At 41.1% G+C, this 22,797-nt stretch overlaps 2 protein-coding genes across 4 annotated transcripts in view; one reads left to right on the forward strand and one right to left on the reverse strand.

Annotated features, from left to right (window-relative positions):
* The window catches only part of LOC134542357 (uncharacterized), a 196,566-nt gene that overhangs the window by 131,142 nt on the left and 42,627 nt on the right, over positions 1-22,797 (reverse strand). The window lies entirely within an intron of this gene.
* Positions 1-22,797, forward strand: part of LOC134542358 (carbohydrate sulfotransferase 11) — a 127,243-nt gene that overhangs the window by 89,720 nt on the left and 14,726 nt on the right. The window contains exons 2-3 of the mRNA XM_063386531.1: positions 1,129-1,407; positions 4,845-5,072. Of these exons, the coding sequence (XP_063242601.1) occupies positions 1,168-1,407; positions 4,845-5,072 (468 nt within the window). The 5' untranslated portion in view covers positions 1,129-1,167. The remainder of the gene's footprint in view (positions 1-1,128; positions 1,408-4,844; positions 5,073-22,797) is intronic.

A 22,797-nucleotide genomic window follows, 5' to 3' on the forward strand; every position in this document is an offset into this window, starting at 1 on the left:
AGGCTCATCATCAACTAACACGACGTGGCCTCAGCACAGAAGCAAGAAGTACTTAGCGACTTCGGCCATGAATAAGGTCTGACCAGAGAGGGATTTGGGATAAGAGGAAGGTGTTCTGGTGGGTGGACGGGAGGGGGGGGGGAGGACAGCCTGTCCATGACTCGGGTTAGAGAGGTCGCACGATGGGCAGTCAATTTTTTTTATTAGACCTTGAATTTGTATAAGATGTAGGTAAAGCAACAGTAAAAGTAAGTTCAGTTTCTATACTCTGTCAAATATATATATTTTTCTTTTTAAATTCGTAATTCAACCATGTAACTCCATTAAAACTTTTTTTTTTTAGTTTTGGTTTTTTACACTGAACCGTCAAAACTATATTGTGTATATAAATACAGTAACTGAAATAAAACGTACACTTAAACACTGGTAAGTACAAAGGGTTTGTTAAAAATTTAAATTAAATTGTTACATATAATGTACACGGATGAAAATAAATACGCCTTATACGTTTCTTGCGGTTAGGGGGAGCACTAAAATACAATTTCTGCCCTAGGCGAAGGCAAAGTAATTCTAAAGACGGAATTAAAATAGACCGTCGCCTCTGTCCATCCATCAACGCCACGCAGACAGCCAAGTGATTTACAACTTGACTTCATCCGTCCAGTCAGAATATTTTCCCAAATTAGTGCATCACAACAATCCATGTTTATTTTCTCTCTCTCGGATTTGAATTTCCCCGGAAAAAATTCAGAGTCGTGATTAAATTGTTTGAACATTTTTAAGAACCGCAATGTTGTTATACAAAACAGGCAGTGGCCAAAACCATATACAAGTATATAATTCATCCGTCCGTCCGTTCGACAAAGGTTAGAGCTTAAGTAGCTTGGCTTCTGGGTTGTAGCCGCGTCCTTGGCGAATAATTCATCGACTTTTAGGTGGACATTGCAGTCACCATCATCAGGGAGCAGTTACCTACTACTCGCCAAGGACGCGGCTACAACCCAGAAGCCAAGCTACTTCAGACAACGGCCGCGAAAGCCTGCGAGCTTTTGACAGAATTATTCCGGCCATCCGTTTGGGCTGCAGGTCACGTGACCGACGGGCCTTGCGACGGTCGGTGTTCCCCAGGGCGGCTGGAACCAGTCGAGCGACGAGGCGCCCGCGTGGATGGCCGCCGCCGACGCGCGCATGGCGTCGCGGCGAGGCCGCCTGAGGGAGGCGTGCTCGCTGCTGGGGCTGGACGCGGCGGGCAACGACTCCCTGCACCGCCCCAACCCCTGGGAGTTCCTCATCAGCCGGCCGCACCGACTCGTCTGGTGCAACGTCTTCAAGGCCGCCTCCACCTCCTGGATGTACAACTTCAACGTGCTGGCCGGCTACAGCCCCAAGTTTCTGCGCTCCAGCAAGGTCTGCTACTTAATCCATTCTTCCCCGCCCCCCCATTATTTTGGACATATGCCACTGATAGTTTGAACTGTATATTATGGAGAAACCCCGAAGAAAGTTACCAGAAAGATGAATACACAAACACAACGAAAACAAGCCAAAATTAGCCAAAGTTAAATGTAAAGAAACGACAAAGGTTTCCATAAAAATACCACAGCACGTTGAACTGTCAGTAAATACAAACTACAACTTTGGGCAAAAAAACTACAGACACAGGAACCCAACGATGGTAATAAACACAAAAATAGCACAAAACACTCGACAATACAGCGACGCCCATAGAACCTAGAGTTGAAATTAATAAGATATTCTGACCACACAATGAAGACAGCACAGACGAACACAGCAGGCTTTCCAAGACACAATAGCTGCGACGGTTCGGGCACAGATTGACAGACATTTGACATCGGATGATTTAGACTTCTATTATTTGTGCTTCGGTATTTATCTTTCTATATCCCTTCTTCGGGCTTTCTATGTGGCATACGGTTCAAACTAGCAATGGCATATGTCCGATAATAATGAATTAAATCAATCTTCCTCATTGCAGAATCATTGAAAGAATTGTTCATTCTTACTGTACTTTACTTTCAGGGTTCACCAGATACATCAAGATCATACGCTTCACGAGCCGGAGTCACTAACTAATTCTTTTTTTCTGAGCTGCAGCCACATTAGTGAAAATGATAGTGTACCTGAAGTTTTGGCATTCCTTGTTGCAGACATCTTCAACGGCGATCAAAAAGGTTCTGGCATGGTATTTACACATGGTCATCCACAGGGAAATGTGATTGGCGTAAAGTAGGTGCTGTAACACTGAATGTGACTGTTTCTTGGCATTCATGGTTATGGAAAAACAAAGAACCTAATCGGTTCCCATCTTATTAATTGGAGTGCATTAAGCTTTATCAAAGTGTATTCCATGCCCTGTTTCATTGAAGTACTGATCTATGGATGAGCGATTTCTCTTTTTATTTCATGTCTGCTGAATTATCTTTCAGGCGAGAGGAGATCCTTCAGCCAGCTTGTTTCACATTGGTCTTGTAGCAGGAGCATGACATTTTGTTAAAACTCCTGGGTGAAACATTTCAAATTCTTCCGATCCTTTATTCTGTCACTTGTATCCTCTTGTCGGTGACCTGAAACGATATTCTCATGTGTGCATGATTCTTCCATGTCGTGACAAAGTGGTTTTACATCTCTTCGACACCAAAGACATCAGAGATAGGTAAACACTACAAAAGCCAGGTGAATCGGCTACGGCCTACAGTAAGAAATAATCCAATAACTCGGCTACGGCCTACAGTAAGAAATTATCCAATAACTTGACTGGGGTGATTTCAGGAGAACCATGGAAGGCTTAAATCAAGTTGGCCTGGCCAAAAATAGAACCTGGGTCCTCCCAAATTCAAGTCCAGTGTCTTATCACTGCAACGCCTTGCTCCATAAACAGTTGTTGGTGCATTATAGATTATCAAGGGGTAGGAGAAGTAATTGAGTAGAAGCAAAGAAACGTTACATAATGTCGAAGCAAAGTGTAAGATCCCATAGCGAATGGGCTCTTAAGGGGAATTAGGCCACGCGATCTTGAAATTTCAAATATTTTATACCACTTGCAAAAACGCTCCTGTGCTAAATATTTTGGGTCAACATGGCACAGAACTGAGCTATGACTACTTTGTTTAAGTACAGATTTGTAAACTGGTGTGATTAACATGATAGTTGTAGTCACCCGCGTGAAAAAAAATAAGTTGTTTTCTCGCGGTCCTTACAGACTAGAGCCTGATAGTAAATATGTGGTTGCAACAAGGTATAATTCCGGGAGATACGATGCCCTGACAAGCCAAAAAAAATTGTGACATATAGTTAAAATTCAGAATTACAGAAAAAAAAAAGATGAATGAAACAAGATGGCGGGCTCTAATCCCCTTAAATATTCCAAGCTAATTGCTGGAGTAAGACATCTCAACCAAGTTGTATAATGTTATAATGAGATTTACAGATTAATATAACCGATAAATCTAAGTGCTAATAAAATACATTTTAATAATTATTTTATGAGTTTTGCATGTATAGGTTACTACATCCAGCATCACATTTCCTATTAAAACTTAACCTCTCCTCCCCCATTTCATTACCGAAAAACATTAGAGGGCAAAAATACAGGGCTACCTACAATAGTGTTATTTACAACTTACTGTCTTTGAGACACACAACGCTTACAGACGTTAATGACCCTCTGAAGTCGTAAAGTCTAAATTGCCCACATTCAAAGATAAATATAAAAAATTCAAAGTATGAACCAAGTTATATTCACACCTTACACTTGTTAAAAATAAAAATACCCGGGACAGGCATGCAAACAGCAAAAATACATCAACTGTAGGTACACACACAAAAAAAAATTGTAAAATATTTTCCAAATCAGTAAAATCAAATTCTATGTTGCGTAAGTTGTGGAAGAAACATCTGAGATTATTTTAATGGTATTGCGAAACCACGAGTTTAAGCCTGTATTTTTTTTCTACACAGCAAAATACATCATCAATCGTATCCTAATATTTCGCCCACTAGCATAGGCCTAAATCATTTTTGCCATATTGAAAATTTTTGGGAACTTTTTAATTTCTAAGTCTTCATTGATATCTTGGGATGAAAAAAATTGTTTCACGGTCACCAAACGTGTTAGAAGTGAAACTTTGTACTTCACTAGTCCACTGGAACATAGACAAAATATTCGACAATTATGTTTTACAATAATACTAAATGATATAGTAAATAATGGAGGATCACAATTGTATCAAATATGGCAATTAAAAACCTATGGAGATTCTAAACAGTTGTCCGACTTCCCTACTTCATTCGTTACTCCACCTCTTCATCTCCGCCACTCATGTGTTGCACTTTTCGTTACGGTCTTATGAGTCACTGATTCGACCTAACCTACCGACTTAAAAAAAAAAAGTCTGAAAGATATTAAACTGTAACTAGGTACAAAAGTTTGGGAAGATATATTTTAACCGATTTCACGTCAAATGTTTGGATTGAAAAGGAAAAAAAACCCTCAAAATTGTAATTTTTAAAGCCAAGTTAAGGAATCTGATTCCCATTAAATTCTTATTCATTTCCGTCACCATGATAATTACGCTCCGTAATAAGGCTTTCCAAACCGAGAACCACATCCCACCTCGCGATTTAACGGGAGTGATCCCACGACGGTTTCTCCTTGCCTTCTACACTAAATGTGAGAAAGGAAAACACGCCCTAATTACAATGAAGTGAAAAAAAAAACTATCCAAAGTGTATCATTAAGGAAACAGTTTGAAGCGTTCTTAACAGTTGCACAAATGAATTATTAATTATGATGAGGATAATTCGATGCCGGCGACTCGCTCCAGGTGGTGCCGCTGAGCCTGGCGAGGGTGAAGTACCCGCGCCCCTCGGCCGAGCAGCTGCGCGCGGCGCTCAACGACTCCATCGCCTTCCTGATCGTGCGCCACCCGCTGGAGAGGCTGCTGTCCGCCTACCGGGACAAGCTGCAGTTCTCGCTGCCGCACACCCTGCACCAGAGGCTGGGCGCGGAGATCGTGGCCAAGTACCGCGATCCCTCCCGCCGGCAACACAAGGTGCCGTCTCGCAGACCGCCTGCCTCTCTCATTACATCTCTTTTTTTCCCTGTCAATTTTATTTAAAGAATATTTCTAAAATTTTAACTCGACACCACCCTTTGCATTTCACGTTGCAAATACTTATAGTATTGTTACGATTTAATGTGAGGGAACTGGGTTCGGTAATCACAATTCAGTTGCACTTAAAAACGTTCACTCGCCAGTCACTCGATGTCCTGTCAGCTCCATAGTTCGCACTCCTCACTAAAGCTAGACTCGACAGTTTTCTACCACAAATATATTTTTCAACGGGTGTTGATAACAATTTTTTTTTTGGAAATAGCCCTTAAAAAAAGTCATTACGAAAAAACGCTAAACAAAATCTACATGGCCATGGTACGGTGTCCATAGCTCCAGAAAAAATATTAAATAAAGTGAGATGTTTTATTGTAAAGGTGTAGCCATTTCTTTGACAGGCTATTGCAGTTTATTTAATATATATGAGCAGGCAAATTATTTTCTAATATCTGCTACGTTATATTAATGCTACCCGTACAAATTCGTGATTTATAGTGCTAAACTTTCCTTAATCTCCCGTACAAAAATATTTAAATAGGTAATATCTTTCATTATTGAATAGTTCTCGGGCATACGAGCGCAATCATGTTTACGGCCTACTTACATTAGATATGTAATGAAGCTTTCTGCGTGGGGGTTTCAATTTCCTTGGAGACGTGAAAGTAAAAACGCTAGGCACTGCAGTCTTCTTTAAAAATTTACCGCCTCATTCTACTTTTCTATAATCTGCAGCGACGAAATGTTTTGAGCATACACGCATGTGCGCTGAGACTGGACATTTTCGATCGTCCCTGCGAACTTTTATTTTACATAATTTTAAACGTTCTGGATTTTTTGGAAAGGCGTGGAATGCTATTCCAGGCGTTAAACTTGAGCTCCTACAATGAGGAACAGAACAATACTGCACCATTATTGAACAATTTAACGAATAACCTTCACTTGATGCGCTGTTATAGGTTGCAGTCATATACAACAATAGATAGCAACTGTTTTGTTTCCCACAGTTTATCCCCTCTCCAAGTGTATCACGTGACGCCGTGACGTCAGAGGGCGGGTACCTCTAGTCGTCCATTTGTGGCTCATTTTGGCATTAATAATTAGTTTTTGTACCTACTAAACTAAAAATTACCTTTTAAAGATTAATTTTTGGTTAGTAAAGTGCTTCATATTATCATAAACAGTAAACCCAATTCTTATTGTGTATGATAGGTCAATTTTGGCTCCACATGTTAACTTTCATTCATTTTGGACTAACTCAGTAGTTGTACCTGAGTAGGGAGAGCGTGCCGACTCTGGAACATAGGCGAGGGGGGAGCGGGGTAATCCGGGGATTATCCCATTTTTTATGGTTTTTTATGCATTTTTTATGGTTTTTTATGTGCAAATCCAGTTTTTTATGCGCTAATCCAGTGGCTAATCCGCAAATCGCAAATTCGCAAATCCGCCATTTTGTATTTCTAGAAATTTCCACCAACTTCGAATCGTGACGTCATGATTCTGTGTCGTCTGCTGGAGGCCGCCATCTTGATTTCTTCTGGCCGCCATCTTGTTTCGTCTGCTGGAGGCCGCCATCTTGATTTCTTCTGGCCGCCATCTTGTTTCGTCTGCTGGAGGCCGCCATCTTGATTTTTCCTGGTCGCCATCTTGTTTCGTCTGCTGGAGGCCGCCATCTTGTGTGACGTCATATAGTTCTGTTGGTCGCCACCAGGTAGCAGCAGGTATTATTTTTCCTTTAACTAAAATATTTTCAGTGCCGAGGCTGGGATTCGATCCATGGGACGTGAAAACAATGATGATGTCGTGGTTACGAGGCGGACACCTTGACCACTAGACCACGAGACCAATTGGGATATGGTGGAATAAATAATCTATATATGCCACGTACTGACGTCAAGTTTTATGATAAAAGGGGGGAGGGTGTCTTTGCCTTCCTTAATGCATACCTAAGGCGCCACATTTGAAATTAAAAATCATTATACAGCCGCCATCTTTAATTCCAGCACAGACTACCAGATGGCGCCAAAATCAAAAATTAGTTGCCAGAGGCGCCGCCATCTTGATTCTCAAGTTGGCTACCAGAGTGTGCCACCGTCGCCATCTTTTAGTAAATATAATCGATACCAGATGACGCCACCGTCGCCATCTTTATTTCATATTTCAGCTGCCAGGGCGCAGCACCATTCGATAGGTCGAATGCTAATCGATATATTTACTTTTATTTCATATTTCAGCTGCCAGGGCGCAGCACCATTCGATAGGTCGAATGCTAATCGATATATTTACTTTTATTTCATATTTCAGCTGCCAGGGCGCAACACCATTCGATAGGTCGAATTCTAATCGATATATTTAGTAACAAGTGTTGCTACCAGAGGGCGCGATATTTAAATTCAAAAATTAGTTGCCAGAGGCGCCGCCATCTTGATTCTCAAGTTGGCTACCAGAGTGTGCCACCGTCGCCATCTTTATTTCATATTTCAGCTGCCAGGGCGCAGCACCATTCAATAGGTCGAATGCTAATCGATATATTTACTTTTATTTCATATTTCAGCTGCCAGGGCGCAGCACCATTCGATAGGTCGAATTCTAATCGATATATTTAGTAACAAGTGTTGCTACCAGAGGGCGCGATATTTAAATTTAAAAAAAATATTACAACCTTTAAACAATTCTCCGCCATCTTGGATTCAACAGCCCCACCATCTTGGAAGCACATGATACACCCAAGGACTCGTTCCAATACATGCACAGAGTGCACCGAAAAGATTGTTCCCTTACATGCACAGAGTGCACCATATTGAATGACCATGATATGTGTTCCTTTATATGCATCAGAAGCAGGCATAAGAAATTTTTTCTTATAGGCATACTTTAGTGTTAGCTTTCCTGTAATGCATTTAATAATAGTGTAAGCTCATTATTATTATTTAGTGATAGTGAATTTATAACTATGATGTGTAGTCTCATTCTCTTCGTCTCGACGTGGCGGAAGATTCTCTGGAGTGTAAGCTGAAAAAAAAAAAAAACTTGTGTTTGAATTTATAGTGGTATGCTGCTTTCCACATCACCTTAGAGACTATGTCTCAGGAGATACAGCATTAGATGCGTTAACTCCTTTTTTTTATACATGGTGAGTTTCCCCGAGAGGCCTATTTTCCATGTTTAACAAGGGCGCAAGCATTATGCTTCACTGTCACTCTCTCCGAAGCCGCTGTCCACTCCATCATCTGGCTCCACTTGCTCTTGAGCCTCCATTACAGCTTCAAGGCATGCTATAATACCGTTGTAAAGGTATGTTAGAAACTCGTATTCCTCTGGAAATGCAGCGAACAAATTGATCGCGGAGACCTCTAGATGGTGTACTATCGCATCTATATTCATGCCGATGCAAGCATGAAGCGCATATTCAATGCAATCGCGAATTTCCTCAAAAGCAGCCATGTTCATTATGGAATTGTCAGAGACAGAATGAAGACTATAGTTGCCCTGGTCTTGACAGAAAGATGACAACAACCCCGATGTCGCGCTACACATTCCAATGAGGCGCCCAGCGCGGGCTGACGTCACAGCTTGTTGATCCCAAGCTGCAGAGTGCTGGGTCGTGTTTAGGAAGTAGTCCACACATTATAAATACATTGCAGGAATAGAATCTCAACAACAGCCCACACAAACGATTCCATAGAATATGCTTCGATTGAGAACAAGCAATAAGGTAAAATAAAATGTGTATATGTAATCTTAAACTCCCATATCGTTTCCCTTTACCCATGTCCTCACGGTATCGGGAAACCCCTTCCAAGACACCTGTAATCTTTCACCACGCTTTCGATGAATTTTATTTACCAAGTATGTATCGGGGTATTTTGTAATTTGAATTTCTGAAGCATAAAAAACACCTTGTATTTCATTTCCATCCATATCACTCAAGTTATACACACGCGGAAAGCTGGATCTCATAGCTGTTACTTTAAACACTTCGTGAGACCAATTCGGTGTAAACCCCTTTTCAAAAACTTTCTTGTTTCGTGACACGCGTACATGATCCCCCACACGAGCCTTAGGTTTTCTAGGGTCAATTGTCTTTACATATTTGTAAACACTTTGTAGCAAAGAGTCATCCTTCACTTGATTCGGAGCCATGCCAATGGTGCGGTGGAATCTGTTATTGTAGACACGTAGAACTTGTGGTAAAATTTTAAGCCACTTATAATTTCCTTGAGCTGAAAACTCGCGAAAAAGCAGCGATTTTAGAGATCTATTAAACCGCTCTACCACACTTGCTTTAATCTCACTGTGAGTGGAATAATGATTAATATTTTTTTCTTTTCATAAGAGCTCTGAAAGTTGAGTTATAAAATTCTGTTCCCGCATCACTTTGAATACTTTTAAAACTTCCTGCTTCTTTCAAAATACTTCTCATGGCAGCAGTAACCATCACACCTGTCTTTTGTTTAACTGGAACTGCATAAGCACGTTTGCTGTACACATCTATGGCAGTCAGGATGTACTTGTAACCACTGTTCACTTTACTGTATGGTATCATTTCTACCAAATCAATCTGTAGTAAATCATGGAGTCCATATGTTAAAACCTTTCTGCGAGGAAATATAATACGTTTGCCTCGGTGAAGCTTGTATGCAATCCCACGCTGTGCGTCGCTCATTTTGCAATGTATCCTGATTCTTGTAACTCTTCAAGTATCGAAAGGATTTCGTTATTGTGTCCGGTGTGGCCAGAAGCCTGCGAGGCCATTAACAACCTGAGTCGATCTACTATCTCATTCGGATCATTCCAATAAATGAACTCTCGTTTACGACCTAAATCCAATGTTTTATGTAACAATCCACTTCCTCGTTGCTGCGAACCAATATGTGGAAACAGTTGCTTAATGATATCAAATTTCGCATGTGACGTGCTTTTATAGAGATTTGTTGCAGGATCATTCTTTTTAAAATAAGCATTTGTAAGCTCTAGTAGATTACCATATTGTTTAAGGGCCGATTCCGAGTACGTATGCGGCTCTCTGCGAAATAAAAGTTCAAATAAACCAGGAGCAGGTTGTATTAGTTCATCTTTAACGCGATTCATATTGTTATCGTGAAAAAATACTTCCGTGTCCCCTAAAAACCAGCGGTTATGTCGTTTAGATACACCATAGGTTCCATCACCAGAGCGAAGGCTGTAGCTCTGCAAATAAGACTGCACTCCACCGAAAGAATCATCATATGGAACACCGTGATGTTTTAAAGGAATAGCGTTCGAGTCATCACTGTCGCTTGATTCTAAACATTGTTTCACAGTAGCTTCTTCCGCAGAATCCTGCTTCACAGTATCGATAGACTGTGCGAGCGATGTAGTAGGTCCAAGTTTATCCAAACGTGAATTAACAGACTTGAATATTTCTTCATTAATTGCATCCCTCTCCAAACGAGCTCGTTTGGCAAGTAGATACTTTGCACGAACATTTTCTATGACGCGCTCCAACTTACTAGCCTCAAGAGCCATGACTGCAGAGTTAGCGATAGCATATCACCCTTTTATATACAACTAGCATCAATACGTGAGTGATCTAGGCATGTCTAGAGCTTGATGGTTTTGGAGGTGCTGGTTTTGGAGGTGCTGGTTTTGGAGGTGTTGGTTTTGGAGGTGCTGGTTTTGAAGATGCTGTTTTTGCAGGTGCTGGTTTTGGAGGTGAAGGTTTCTTAGACAACACACCGCGAGAATATTCATCAGGAGTAATCGTCAAAACACCAACACTGCGATTCATTTGTGAAAGCTGTTGTACAATTCCAGCATTAATTTTCAATACCATCTCAACCATGTTAGCATTTAGTGCATCATTTAGTTCCTCTATAAATGTTTGTGCGAATAAATCTAACCTGCTCTCCAACGAGGTGCACATATCACCCAACTTTGTCGACACACCTGAAAGACTTTCATTTAATTGAGCAATTAAATGCTGTTCTTTAGCCTCCATATTGCGCAATAACTCCATAATCCCCACTTGCACATCTCTTGTTACAGTAAGTGATCTGTTGATATCTGTAACTTGTCGTGTCATACCATCAGTCATCGAATGCAAAGCATGTGTAAAAGCCCCGCTTACTGCGTCAACATACTTCTTATTAGCAGCATCACCATCTTGTTTAGGATCACCAACTCTCTTCAAATGTTTCCAGCTTAAGTCGCAGTCCCCTTCACGAGTAAACGTCATGCATGAGTCGTGCGATCGTTTAAGTCCACCACCACCGAACTTTGACATCATGATTCATGAACCTATCACAATAAACTGATCAAAACCACATCTGTAACGCCCTTTATGTAGAGGAAAATCTTTAGCTATCACAATGAAACCATGCTCATTAGGACTGTTCCAACAGTGACCGCAAAGAGTTTTAAATCTCTCAAAGCTCATATCTGTACCGACATGGTCGGAAAACACATGTTTTAGATTAAGATCGTCCATTTTAAACAAAATTATTAGATTACAATTATCTCGCACTAATTGCTTTCGGGTTTGGGTATAAGTTTGTACCAAGTAGAAACAGTCGATCTTGTGGTGTCGCCCCATAGAATAATACTTTTGAACAATGCTTTGTTTATCACAAGCAACATCATCGAAGATTAGCACAGAGTTGGGGAAGGCTTGACTGGGGTCTAAAACATCAGCATTTTCTCGAAATTTAAAAAATTCCACTCCCCCGACATTTTCCAGCACATGGGCTAAACGTTGATATTTTGGTTGTTCTAGGGACTTGCTATATAAATACACATTCTCAAAACGTATCCCATTGGGGTGTTCTAGAAGTGAAAGAATAAGACAAGTTTTGCCAGAATTCGAAGGACCTGACACTATACACCGTATGGTATTTGGTAACAGAGATCCATGACGTTCTTCAGTTTTACTAAACACATCATCATCAATTAGTGAAATTGGTAAAGCGAGCTGTTGTTGAACAACCTCCATTCTTAATACTAAACCTAAACACTATAAAACAGTCATCCTTATAGTGAAACCACTCAGTGTCTTGATATGTCTTGTATGAGACGGAAGAGAGGTTCAGACTTAGTTAATTCTGTTATAAATAAGCTACCATTCGAGGCACATCTTCCGGGCTACAATTTCTGTGGACCTGGCACGAGACTAGCCGAGAGACTAGCAAGAGGTGATCGTGGTGTGAATGCACTAGACGAGGCGTGTCGTCTTCACGATATTGCGTATGCGAATAGTAATAACTTGGCTGAAAGACATAAAGCGGATAAAATATTAGCTGACACGGCCGAGAAGATTAGAAAGTCTTCCGAAACTAAATTTGGACAGAGAGTATCCGCGTGGACCGTTAACAAGATTATGAGAGTGAAACGTAAGCTTGGTGCAGGTTTAAGATTTTCATCATCAAAGAAGAGAAACCGTAAATCTGTCAGGAAAGCCCTGGGGAAGAAGGGTGGTCTATTACCATTTATATTTCCAGCACTCGCTGCATTAGGCAGCTTAATTGGTGGAGCTGCGGGTGTTGCTAAAACTGTTTCCGATGTCCGGAGTCAGGCACGTATGCAAGCGATAGCACGTGCAGCAAAAAACGGTTCAGGACTTTATCTACGCCCCTATCCACAGTCGGGTGGTGGGGGAAAGCGAAGAGGAAGAAGAAGAAAGAAAAATCGCGGGAGCAGGAAGCGATAATCAAAAACTTACCAAAGCGAGCTCTTACAAACCTCGAGTTAATGAAGGCGATAAAAGAATTGAAAATACCATACTTTAGACAAATATACATGCGCGATTCGCTACCTAAGAAACCATTGCGTAATGAAAGTGCTATTTTGAATCTAGACTCATCCAAAGGACCGGGAACGCATTGGACTGCTTATGTCAAGACCGGTCCTAACGTTGAATATTACGATAGCTTCGGAGACTTGCCTCCACCAGTGGAACTGATACAATATTTAAACAAGTGCAACATAACCTATAATTATGACAGGCAACAAAAGTTGCATTCATGGAATTGCGGTCACTTATGCTTAAGATTTTTAGTATCAATATATAAGAAGCATTAGTGTTATCATAAGCCACATATGCGACAGAGTGTTTATAGAGAGACCACACACAACGCGAGACGCAGTGTAAACTAGACAAAATGTCAATAACATTAATTTTAACTGGGAAGAGCTCGAGTATGAGAACCTACTACTTCCCTCCCTTGCAATTGGATGGAGAGTGGACAATGGCATTGATCGATCTGACAACATATAACTCGATACCGAACATTGATGAAAATAATCAAGTTTTTCGATACATCGCAAACAATGAACATCATTAAATGAAATTACCAACAGGTGCATATGAAATAAGTGACATGGAAGCTTACATAAAACAGAACCTACCTGCAGATTCAACATTTCTATTACGAGGCAACCCCAACACCTTACAGTGCATAATGTTCAGCAACAATATACATGTGGATTTTAGTGGAAAAAATACATTAGGTGAAATGCTTGGATTTTCTTCTCAAGTATACAAAGCAGGTGAGCTGCATGAATCGACAAATCCTGTAAATATATTCCCCGTGAATGTTATACGAATTACAAGCAATGCTGTGGGACACACATACTTGAATGGTAAATTAAACAATACTATTCATGAATTTTCCCCCATAGTACCTCCGGGATATAAGATAAATGAACGACCTACCACGCTCATTTATGTCCCAGTTACCGTTCAATCGATATCGGAGCTCGACATTCAAATAGTCGATCAGGAAGGACGCTTAGTTAACCTAAGAAAGGAAGAAATAACTCTAAGACTGCATTTGAAAAAACAATGGGAGTGAAATATTTTTCTAAGCATAAATGGAACGGTTCAGGTGTGTCCTTATCCAGTAGACGACGAGACATCAAGCGGCTAACATCTGTTAACGTGAGATTCCTTAAAAAACTTGGATTTAGAGTTTATCCTCATGGAGAACACCGTTCTTGAAGTCGAGCAAGCACCTCAATTTGAGGATTCTATTTCAAAAACTGAACTGCATATTTACAAACCATACTTAAATGGACCCTATGCCCCCAACTCTGAAATCCGTATAGTGATTCAAAATCATGATGCATACACAAACATCTCAAAATCCTTTTTGCGTATACGTGGAAAACTCGTAAAGGCAGACGGACGGAAACCGGACCATGCAAAGATTATAAACAATGGTGTATTACATATGATCAATCGGATAGGATTTGAACTGAACGGCGTTCTTATAGACCAGACCAGATCACTAGGAGTGGTATCTACAGTGAAGAATTATCTTTCACGAACTCGTGATGAATACGCCATCAGCAAAATGGAGGGATGGTGTCTCGAGGAAAACTATAGCTTGCCTCTAACAGCCGATGGTGTTTTCGAAATCTGTGTTCCGCTAAGTCATCTCCTCGGCTTTGCTGAGGATTATCACCGTATACTTCTAAACTCCAAACAAGAGTTAATTATAGTTTTAGAAAATACGTACATTAACTCGATCGTAGATGCGAGTGCGCAGCCTCAAGCAGTTAATTTAACCATAAACTCTATCGATTGGGCCGTACCACACATCCAAGTGTCTCCAGCGGAACGCACGCGACTGCTTAAGCTTGTGGAGAAAGGCAGAAATATAGATATAGCATTTAGATCTTGGTCTGTTGAAACATATCCCAGCATGCCACAAGCACAAAATGTCAGCTGGTAAGTAAAGACAAGCTTCTCGATGGAAAAACCACGATACATAATAGTCGGCTTTCAATCGGCTAAACATAATGTAATGGCTGCCGATAAATCGAGGTTTGACCACTGCAACATAAAGAATATAAAACTATTCTTGAATTCAGAAAGTTATCCGTACACGGATTTGGACATAAACTTCGACAATGGATTTTACTTAATCGCATATGATATGTATTCAAATTTTCAAGAGTCTTACTATGGAAAGCAGAATGCACCTTTGCTTGACCCTCATCAGTTTAAGGAACTGGCTACGTTATTCATGTTTGATGTAAGCCGTCAAGCTGAGAAAATACCTTCGAATATCATAGACTGCAAGTTGGAGATCACAAGCTCAGCCAACCTACCGATCTTAACACAAGCATTTGCAATAATATTGCACGACAGACTTGTCTCCTATAATCCACGAGACAAAGCTGTTAAAATACTGAGTTAAGCATAGTAGAGGCTCAGTCGTGTCTCAGCCACCATGAAGTATGTTAATCTGCAAGGATTTTTCTCTCAGTATGGCTTTATTACCAAGGAACTTAGCATCGCTGACTCTGAGGGGAACATAATTACGCGTACATTCAAACCGCTGTTTGAGTGGAGAGACATTAGTCGTAAATACCGGAGAAGTAATGCGTGGCTCACTAAAAATTTCCATAGTTTAAAATGGGAACACGGACTCTTTCCCTACAACAGTCTTTCCACCATCTTGACAACTCACTTGAGTGGAACTGTAATAGTTGCTGGAAGCGAACAGAAAAGATGGTTGGGTAAACACTGTCTCAAACACATGCACATAGTGGATGCACAAGAGGAATATGGCTGCCCGGCTTTCAAAAAATTAGACATAATGTATGCTCAAAATCGTGACAGCATAAGACCTGTATCGTCTCGCCGTAACGTCGCATTGCTTAGGGCTTGGATGCTAGAACACAGCGATCCTGGAATGTTGGATGACGCGCTCGAAATGGAATCAACAACAAGCGAAGCAACGGTAAACATGTCTGGATTGGAGGCGCTATAAATTGAGGTCATCGTCCCGGGGTACGACAGTCAGCGTACAGTTCGCGGTCGTGCGGGCGTAGACTCACTATATATTCAAGAAAAATGACGTTCGATCCATCGGCACGCTACGCAGACGTGTCACCCGGCTTTCGTCGTGTGGCATACCTTACCGGAGATGGAGAGTTCCACCTCATAGTCTGCAACTTCAATCATCACTGGAGCACCGATTGCGATCTGGAGGCTCCGGACTTTATTGAGACGCCCTGCAATCAGGTAGATTGTGTTGTGGACTACTTGAGACCCGACAGTAAATTTCCTACTACCTTAGAAGAACTTAAGGCAGCAGCCGCTACTGAAACTATAACCTCAGAACCAGATTATTCTGCAGTAAGGTGTGATTTTAGACGCAGCACGAACCCAGAAACAGTTGTGCATTGGGAGGAGCAGTGTGACGGTTATGTTCACTACACAACTTATGAAAACAGTGTTTGCTACGAGACATGTAGTTTCCTTCAGTGTAAACTTTATCGATTCACCCCATTCGCTTAAGTTTGAGAGCTAAGACAATACCTATGTCAGTCATGTTATCACCGCGATTCCATGATATAACTCAAAGCCAAGAAGATGCCGTAATAGATGAATTGTGGGCACCGAGCATCTTAACATGGGATGAAGCGACAAGATATTTTAATTATCCTCCTGATCCACGATCTAAAGAAATGAAGCCTTCGACTTTGTTTGACAATACCGAAAATAGATATCTTTACAAACGTGCAAGTCTGAACTGTGTTGAATTTCATGTAGAGTTCTATGAATTTGATATTGGATTGAGTAGTCTTCGATACGTTTATTTCGAACTTTGTCGCGAAAATACTCATTTCCGACTGAGGTGGCACGCTGATAGACCATACAAGTCCGTGACTCTCTTGACTGTTTTCGACTGTCACCATAAAGACTGTGTAATAAATCTTAGTCATCCAATGGCAAAGTTTCCCTGTACTATTGATGAGCTCAAGACATCCCGTGACAGAGACTATGAAAGTACTTTCTCCGAATGGTGTACCGGAATTAAACACTATCGGCATAATCCCGCTACATGCATGTGGAACCCACCTCACGACACGCCTTGCAGTACTCATTTGTGTTCCTTATCGAGAGGTTGTTTATTACGAGAAAACAAATTCTCGGTGTCGACGCATCTAAGCAAGCAACTATGGGGATATAGATAATGGACTGTTCTACGAGATGCTCTACTCTATGGAATTTCGTAATCAATTCATTCATTCGGATGGGCAATATATTTTTAAATAGGATCGCCGCTTCCTGGGTCGACAGTCGAGCTGAAACTGTGTCGGTGTGAGGATCTGTGCCAAGCAAGATGTCTAACTTTCATTCAAGCAAGAAATACGTGAGTGTAAATCCTGGTCTAGGCAGTGTTGATTACAGCGAGTGGAGTCAAGACAATTTAAAACACATATCGGAAAGCTGTGACGGCATGTTTCACTCGAAACAAATACTCGACCCAGGACCTCAAGACATACCATTTGAATTAATTAACTGCTCGGGTTATGGACAATGTATTGTTAACATGCTTCGACACGATACAGTGCTGCCTGCCACGAGTGAAGACGTCTACGCACACGCATTCAACCAGACAGCTACCCAATCGGTTCAGGTTATCCCTGAATGCATTCAAATCAGCCCTGATTCGCCAACATCCATCATACCTGTAGCTGAGCCAATCACCGAGGCGACACCGAAGTCCACCAGACGACAGCGAAAGCCTGCTGCCTCTCGCAAGAGTCGAACCAGAGATCTCAGTCATTTAGGACCGGTGAGTCAAGATGTCGGAGTTCAAACAGAGTCTAGTGCTTCCATACAAAGAACTGACGAGATGGCCCAAGTAGCAGTGCGCTCATTACTTCTAGAATTATTAAGCAAAGTATAATTGAATTTTTGTCACTTTGTGTATGTAAATGTTTCAGCTGAATACGTAAATATAATATTCTTTGTGTGTAAGGAAATGTTCAAGTTAGCATTCAAATCTTTTTTATCGTCACTTTAATATTCTTTGTATGTAAATGTTCAGGTCTGTATGCAAACATTATGTGTGATTTTCTTGTAATATTTCAGTTTTGCATAAAGTTTCAAAATAAATTGTTAAAAGCATAATGCATATTTTACTACCGAAACTGTTTGTAACCTAAGTAAAGAACGTGTAGGTTACTGTATTTTTTATTAATGCTCTTTTCAATTATATAATTTTCTGGTTTAGTATAATTTAAAAAAAAATGTATTCAAATTATCCATCAGTCTCTGCGCCCGCACGTTCACGAAATGTATGTTGACTACAATAAAACTAATGTGTAACCTCTGATTTATTGTTATGATTTAGGTATTCCTCTGATATAAAATAAAAGCTAGCATTGAAACGTCCTGCCTTCCTGGGCCGACCAGCGGGTTGACGTGCGCGAGCCCGTGGATGAAGCTCTCTATTTTTAGAGAAAGGAATTTGTTTTTCCAGACAACTGTCGTCGCACCTAAGAGGTGTCTATATGCTGTCACAGACTTGGTTGACAGTTTCTGCAATCGTTGTAATGCATTACAACGATTGCAGAAATATGTTTTCAGTAAGCTATAATAAAAAAATTAATTAAATTTTAATTCTGAAAAAAGTGAATGGTAGAAAATCTACTTTCTAAAACAAAAACATATAGTTTAACTAGTTTTCCATGATCACCATATTATTAAATGATTTTACCAAATATAATCTACTCAACTTTCTTAAATTAATAATTTTCAGTTTATAACTGTCATCTAAAGCCGACACACAGAGTAGGCGATTCCGCGAGAATTCAGGTCATCGCCCGACGCAGATTTATATATATATACACCTGCCACAGAGGTCGGAAACGTCATTTGATCGCAGCCAGCTCTCGCCAGCCCTCGATACCTCCTCCGCAGAGAGACGTTCTTCTCTAGATAAGGTATGTGTCCTGTCAGTTCTGACTGACAACACGAGATGGAGTACATTCGTTTCGTTAAAACACGTTCGCGCACTGTGTTTACAGTTCTTATTTAACAATATGTCCACTATTTTAAATAAATAAACACGTTAAAACGGTCGAATTAAGCAATAACTAAATCCATGTATTTATATTACTTAAATTGTGTATTATCACGGAAAAATTACTAAACTCTATTTTTTTTTTGTTGCGATTATATCACTTTGAATATAATTCCTGTTTTCGCTTATTTATTAATGATTGAGAATCAACTTGTTTTCATAATTATTTTTACAACGGGATGCGTGTATTTAATATTTCTTTAATACATCTTTCATTCTGTTACTGAACGCTATGCGCGATTTATAAAAAAAAAACCATTCAGAGCTCGTTCTTTGCTTGCAAACAGTTAAATAAATTTTGTCAAACTTTAAACAATATAAAGCGTGATATGAAGTTGATATACATTTGTTTTCAATACAGTATGTTCCATGTAAATAATAATTCTCTACATTCTCAGAATATACCGACATATAATTAATTTCTTGCACATTGTTTACATGTCTTAAACATTTTATATTTCTACATTATTTACAACTTGAAATACTTCACAAATAAATATTACAAGAAGTTTTCTCATGACATACAATTATTTCATATTTACACTTATTTTTTCAATACAAATTGTTACACATATTAAGGAAAATAATCAGTGATGATACAGCTGTTGGTTTCAGTATATTAGAGCAAGCATCTTTTATTTATTTTTCAGGTTCTAACTTGTTGAGCGTATCCTTCTTTATTTTTTTTAAATTCCTTTTATCATAATGTCTTCTCCATACTCTAATAAGCGTGCTAGATTTGAGGAAAGCGAGCCTTCGATGTCTGAGCTCGATTAATCATCTATTGATTCATTGATTTCATCTTCATCATCATTTGAGTCAGTGATTTTATCGTCGGCTGATGATTCATCCAACCTAGAGATCGAAGACACGCCACCTCCCTCTTTGCCTAGCCTGAAGCCCGTCACTTTAGATTCCGCATTCCAGGGTCGACTTGTTGATTCCAGAATCGCGAATGATATTCCCCAGCCCGACCCCAACATTAATAGATTTCTCTCCAGGTGCAGGGAACCCTTTTTGGACGTAGTGGGTGGCGTTCTCCGCCCATTCAAAATTTATCTTACATTGGCCGCGGTATTTATTAAGGAGGATCCTGTGCAGGGGCCCATCAGTGATAGCTTCCACTTCGCCTCCAAAAGTATCCCTGTTTTGTTAATTGAGGACCTAGCAGAAATTTTCAGTTTCACATTAGTTTCTGTGCTTATGGAGCATGTAAGTGAGTTTGCTTTGCGCGGGTCTGGATGGATGTTGAGTCATGTAAAACATCTCGACATGCATGTCTCTGCATACCGACCATTCACGGTGGGGGCCGCGCATACAAAGTTGCCTGCATTTTTGTCTAACCGCAAAGCTTGTGTAAACATCGAGACTGACCGTGAGATGTGCTTTCTGTATGCTGTTATGGCAGGTGTGACGCCGGCGGCTGGGATGGTTACTCGTACTGGATTGTATCCTAATCCTCTCGAGGTTTTTGATATGACCGGTATGACGTTCCCCATGACACTGCATCAGGTTAAGATCTTTGAGAGTCTCAATAATATTTCCGTGAACGTTTATTCTTGCGTGAGTGATCAGGGAACGATTATTGACGAGGATTTTAACAAACCCACTGATGCAAGTATCCAGCCGATTTGCATTACCTCTATGCGATGTGCTCGCCATGTGAATATTTTGGCTATTCGTGCATCTGGTGCTCCCGCTCATCTCCATTTCGTGACTATTAAGAATTTGTCCCGCTTGCTTTCTTCTCAACTCTCGCGTGATCAACATACAAAGTGGGTTTGCGACCGCTGTCTTCAGTATTTCCATACTGCGGACAAGTTGAACTCCCACACTGATTTGTGCAGCCAACACACGGCCGTTCGGTCAATATTCCCGACTGAAGAGAGCAAATGGCTCGAGTTCACAAATGTATCCAAGAAGGAACGTATGGGCTTTGTCGCTTATTGCGATACAGAGACCTACTTGAAACCGATGTCCACCTGTTTACCGGAGGCCGATGCATCCAGCACCACGACGGTGAACGAGCACGTGCCTTATGCATGTAGCATTTTATTAGTTTGTTCGTACGATGCTTCGCTTACCAGATATGCGCACTTTGAAGGGGAGAATTGTGTTGCCGACATGGTCTCTACCTTGATTGATATGACTAAGTGGGTGTGCGCGATTTATGCTAAGACCGTTCCCATGAAAGCCCAGACTCCTGCTGTTGCTGCGCGGTTGGCGAGTCAGACACATTGCCATATATGTAATAAGACACTAGGTGACAAGTCAGTGTTGGACCATGAACACCTGACCGGTGAGATTCGTGGCTATGCGCATTCTAAGTGTAATCTTGCATTTAGACTGCAGAAGAACCAACTGGTGGCTATTTTCCACAACCTTCAGAATTATGACGCCCACTTTTTGATGAGACCATTAGTCTCACGTCATATTGCACAACCTGACGGTTCCTCCATTTTGGAGAACCCCGGGAAGGTCAGGGTTATAGGCACGTCTCTTGAAAGTTACAAGAGAAACAAAGTACATACCGATTACCGGTAATGATGCGAGAGGAGGTACTCGAACAGTGGTTTAAGATTCATTGACTCCCTTAACTTCCTAACTTCATCTCTGGATACTCTGGCAGGTAATCTCTCGCCTGCTCAGCTGAGCCTCACTCGTGTCCAGTTTCCAGAAGACGCACAGTTTGATCTAGCTCGTAGGAAAGGGGTGTTCCCATACGATTTCGTCACTAGTATGGCAGAACTGCAGACGACCTCACTACCCCCTAGGGAAGCATTTCATAATGCTCTTAGTGGGACTGACGTGAGTGACGGGGACTATGCTCACGCTAGATCTGCGTGGAACGTTTTCCGCTGTAAGACTTTGAACGATTACGCGTTGCAGTATTTGAAGGTGGATACGTGTTTGTTGGCTGACGTGTTCGAGAATTTCCGTTCAGTTTGTTGCCAGTCCTATGGCTTAGATCCGACGCACTACATTACGGCCCCATCACTTGCGTGGGACGGTTTGTTGAGCAAGTCTGAGGTGTGTCTGGAATTAGTCACCGATCCAGATATCTATCTTTTCTTGGAGAATGCTGTTCGGGGTGGGATCACCAACGTTAGTCGGCGCTATGCGAAGGCTAACAATGTTTACATGAGCAATTATGACTTTAGCCTGCCGTCTTCCTACATCTGTTATTTCGATGTAAATTCTCTCTATGGTCATACGATGCTTGGTAAGCTTCCGGTGGGCAACTTCCAGTGGGTGCAGGAACTCGAATATGCAAACTGGAACTTTAGCACCATGGACACCGATGGTGACTGCTCATGTTTTATAGAGGTGGATCTATCCTTTCCGCGTGAATGTCATGACCGGCTATCAGACCTGCCGCTTGCACCCGTGAATGGCGTACCGGTGAACGGCAATATGTCAAAGCTCTTATTGACACTTGAACCGCGAAAGAACTATGTTTTACATGCAAAAACACTGCAGCACTACCTTACGTACGGGGCCGTTCTTGACAATGTTCATCGTGTTTTGCGCTTTGAACAAAAATCCTGGATGGCGTCGTACGTACGGTATAATCTGAATTGCCGTGCTCAGGCAGCGAACCCCTTTGAGAAATCCTTCTATAAATTAATGAATAATTCCGTTTTTGGCAAATCTTTGCAGTCGCCGCGTAGGGAGCGTGACATACGTGTGGTTTCGCGGTACGATACCATATATGGTGCGGCAGAGTTGATAGGTCGTCCGTCATTTAAGGCAAGGCGGATCGTCGATGAGAATCTGGTCCTCATTGAGTTAGCCAAAGGTTCGGT

The sequence above is a fragment of the Bacillus rossius genome (assembly GCF_032445375.1).
Source record: "Bacillus rossius redtenbacheri isolate Brsri chromosome 4 unlocalized genomic scaffold, Brsri_v3 Brsri_v3_scf4_2, whole genome shotgun sequence".
NCBI lineage: Eukaryota > Metazoa > Arthropoda > Insecta > Phasmatodea > Bacillidae > Bacillus > Bacillus rossius.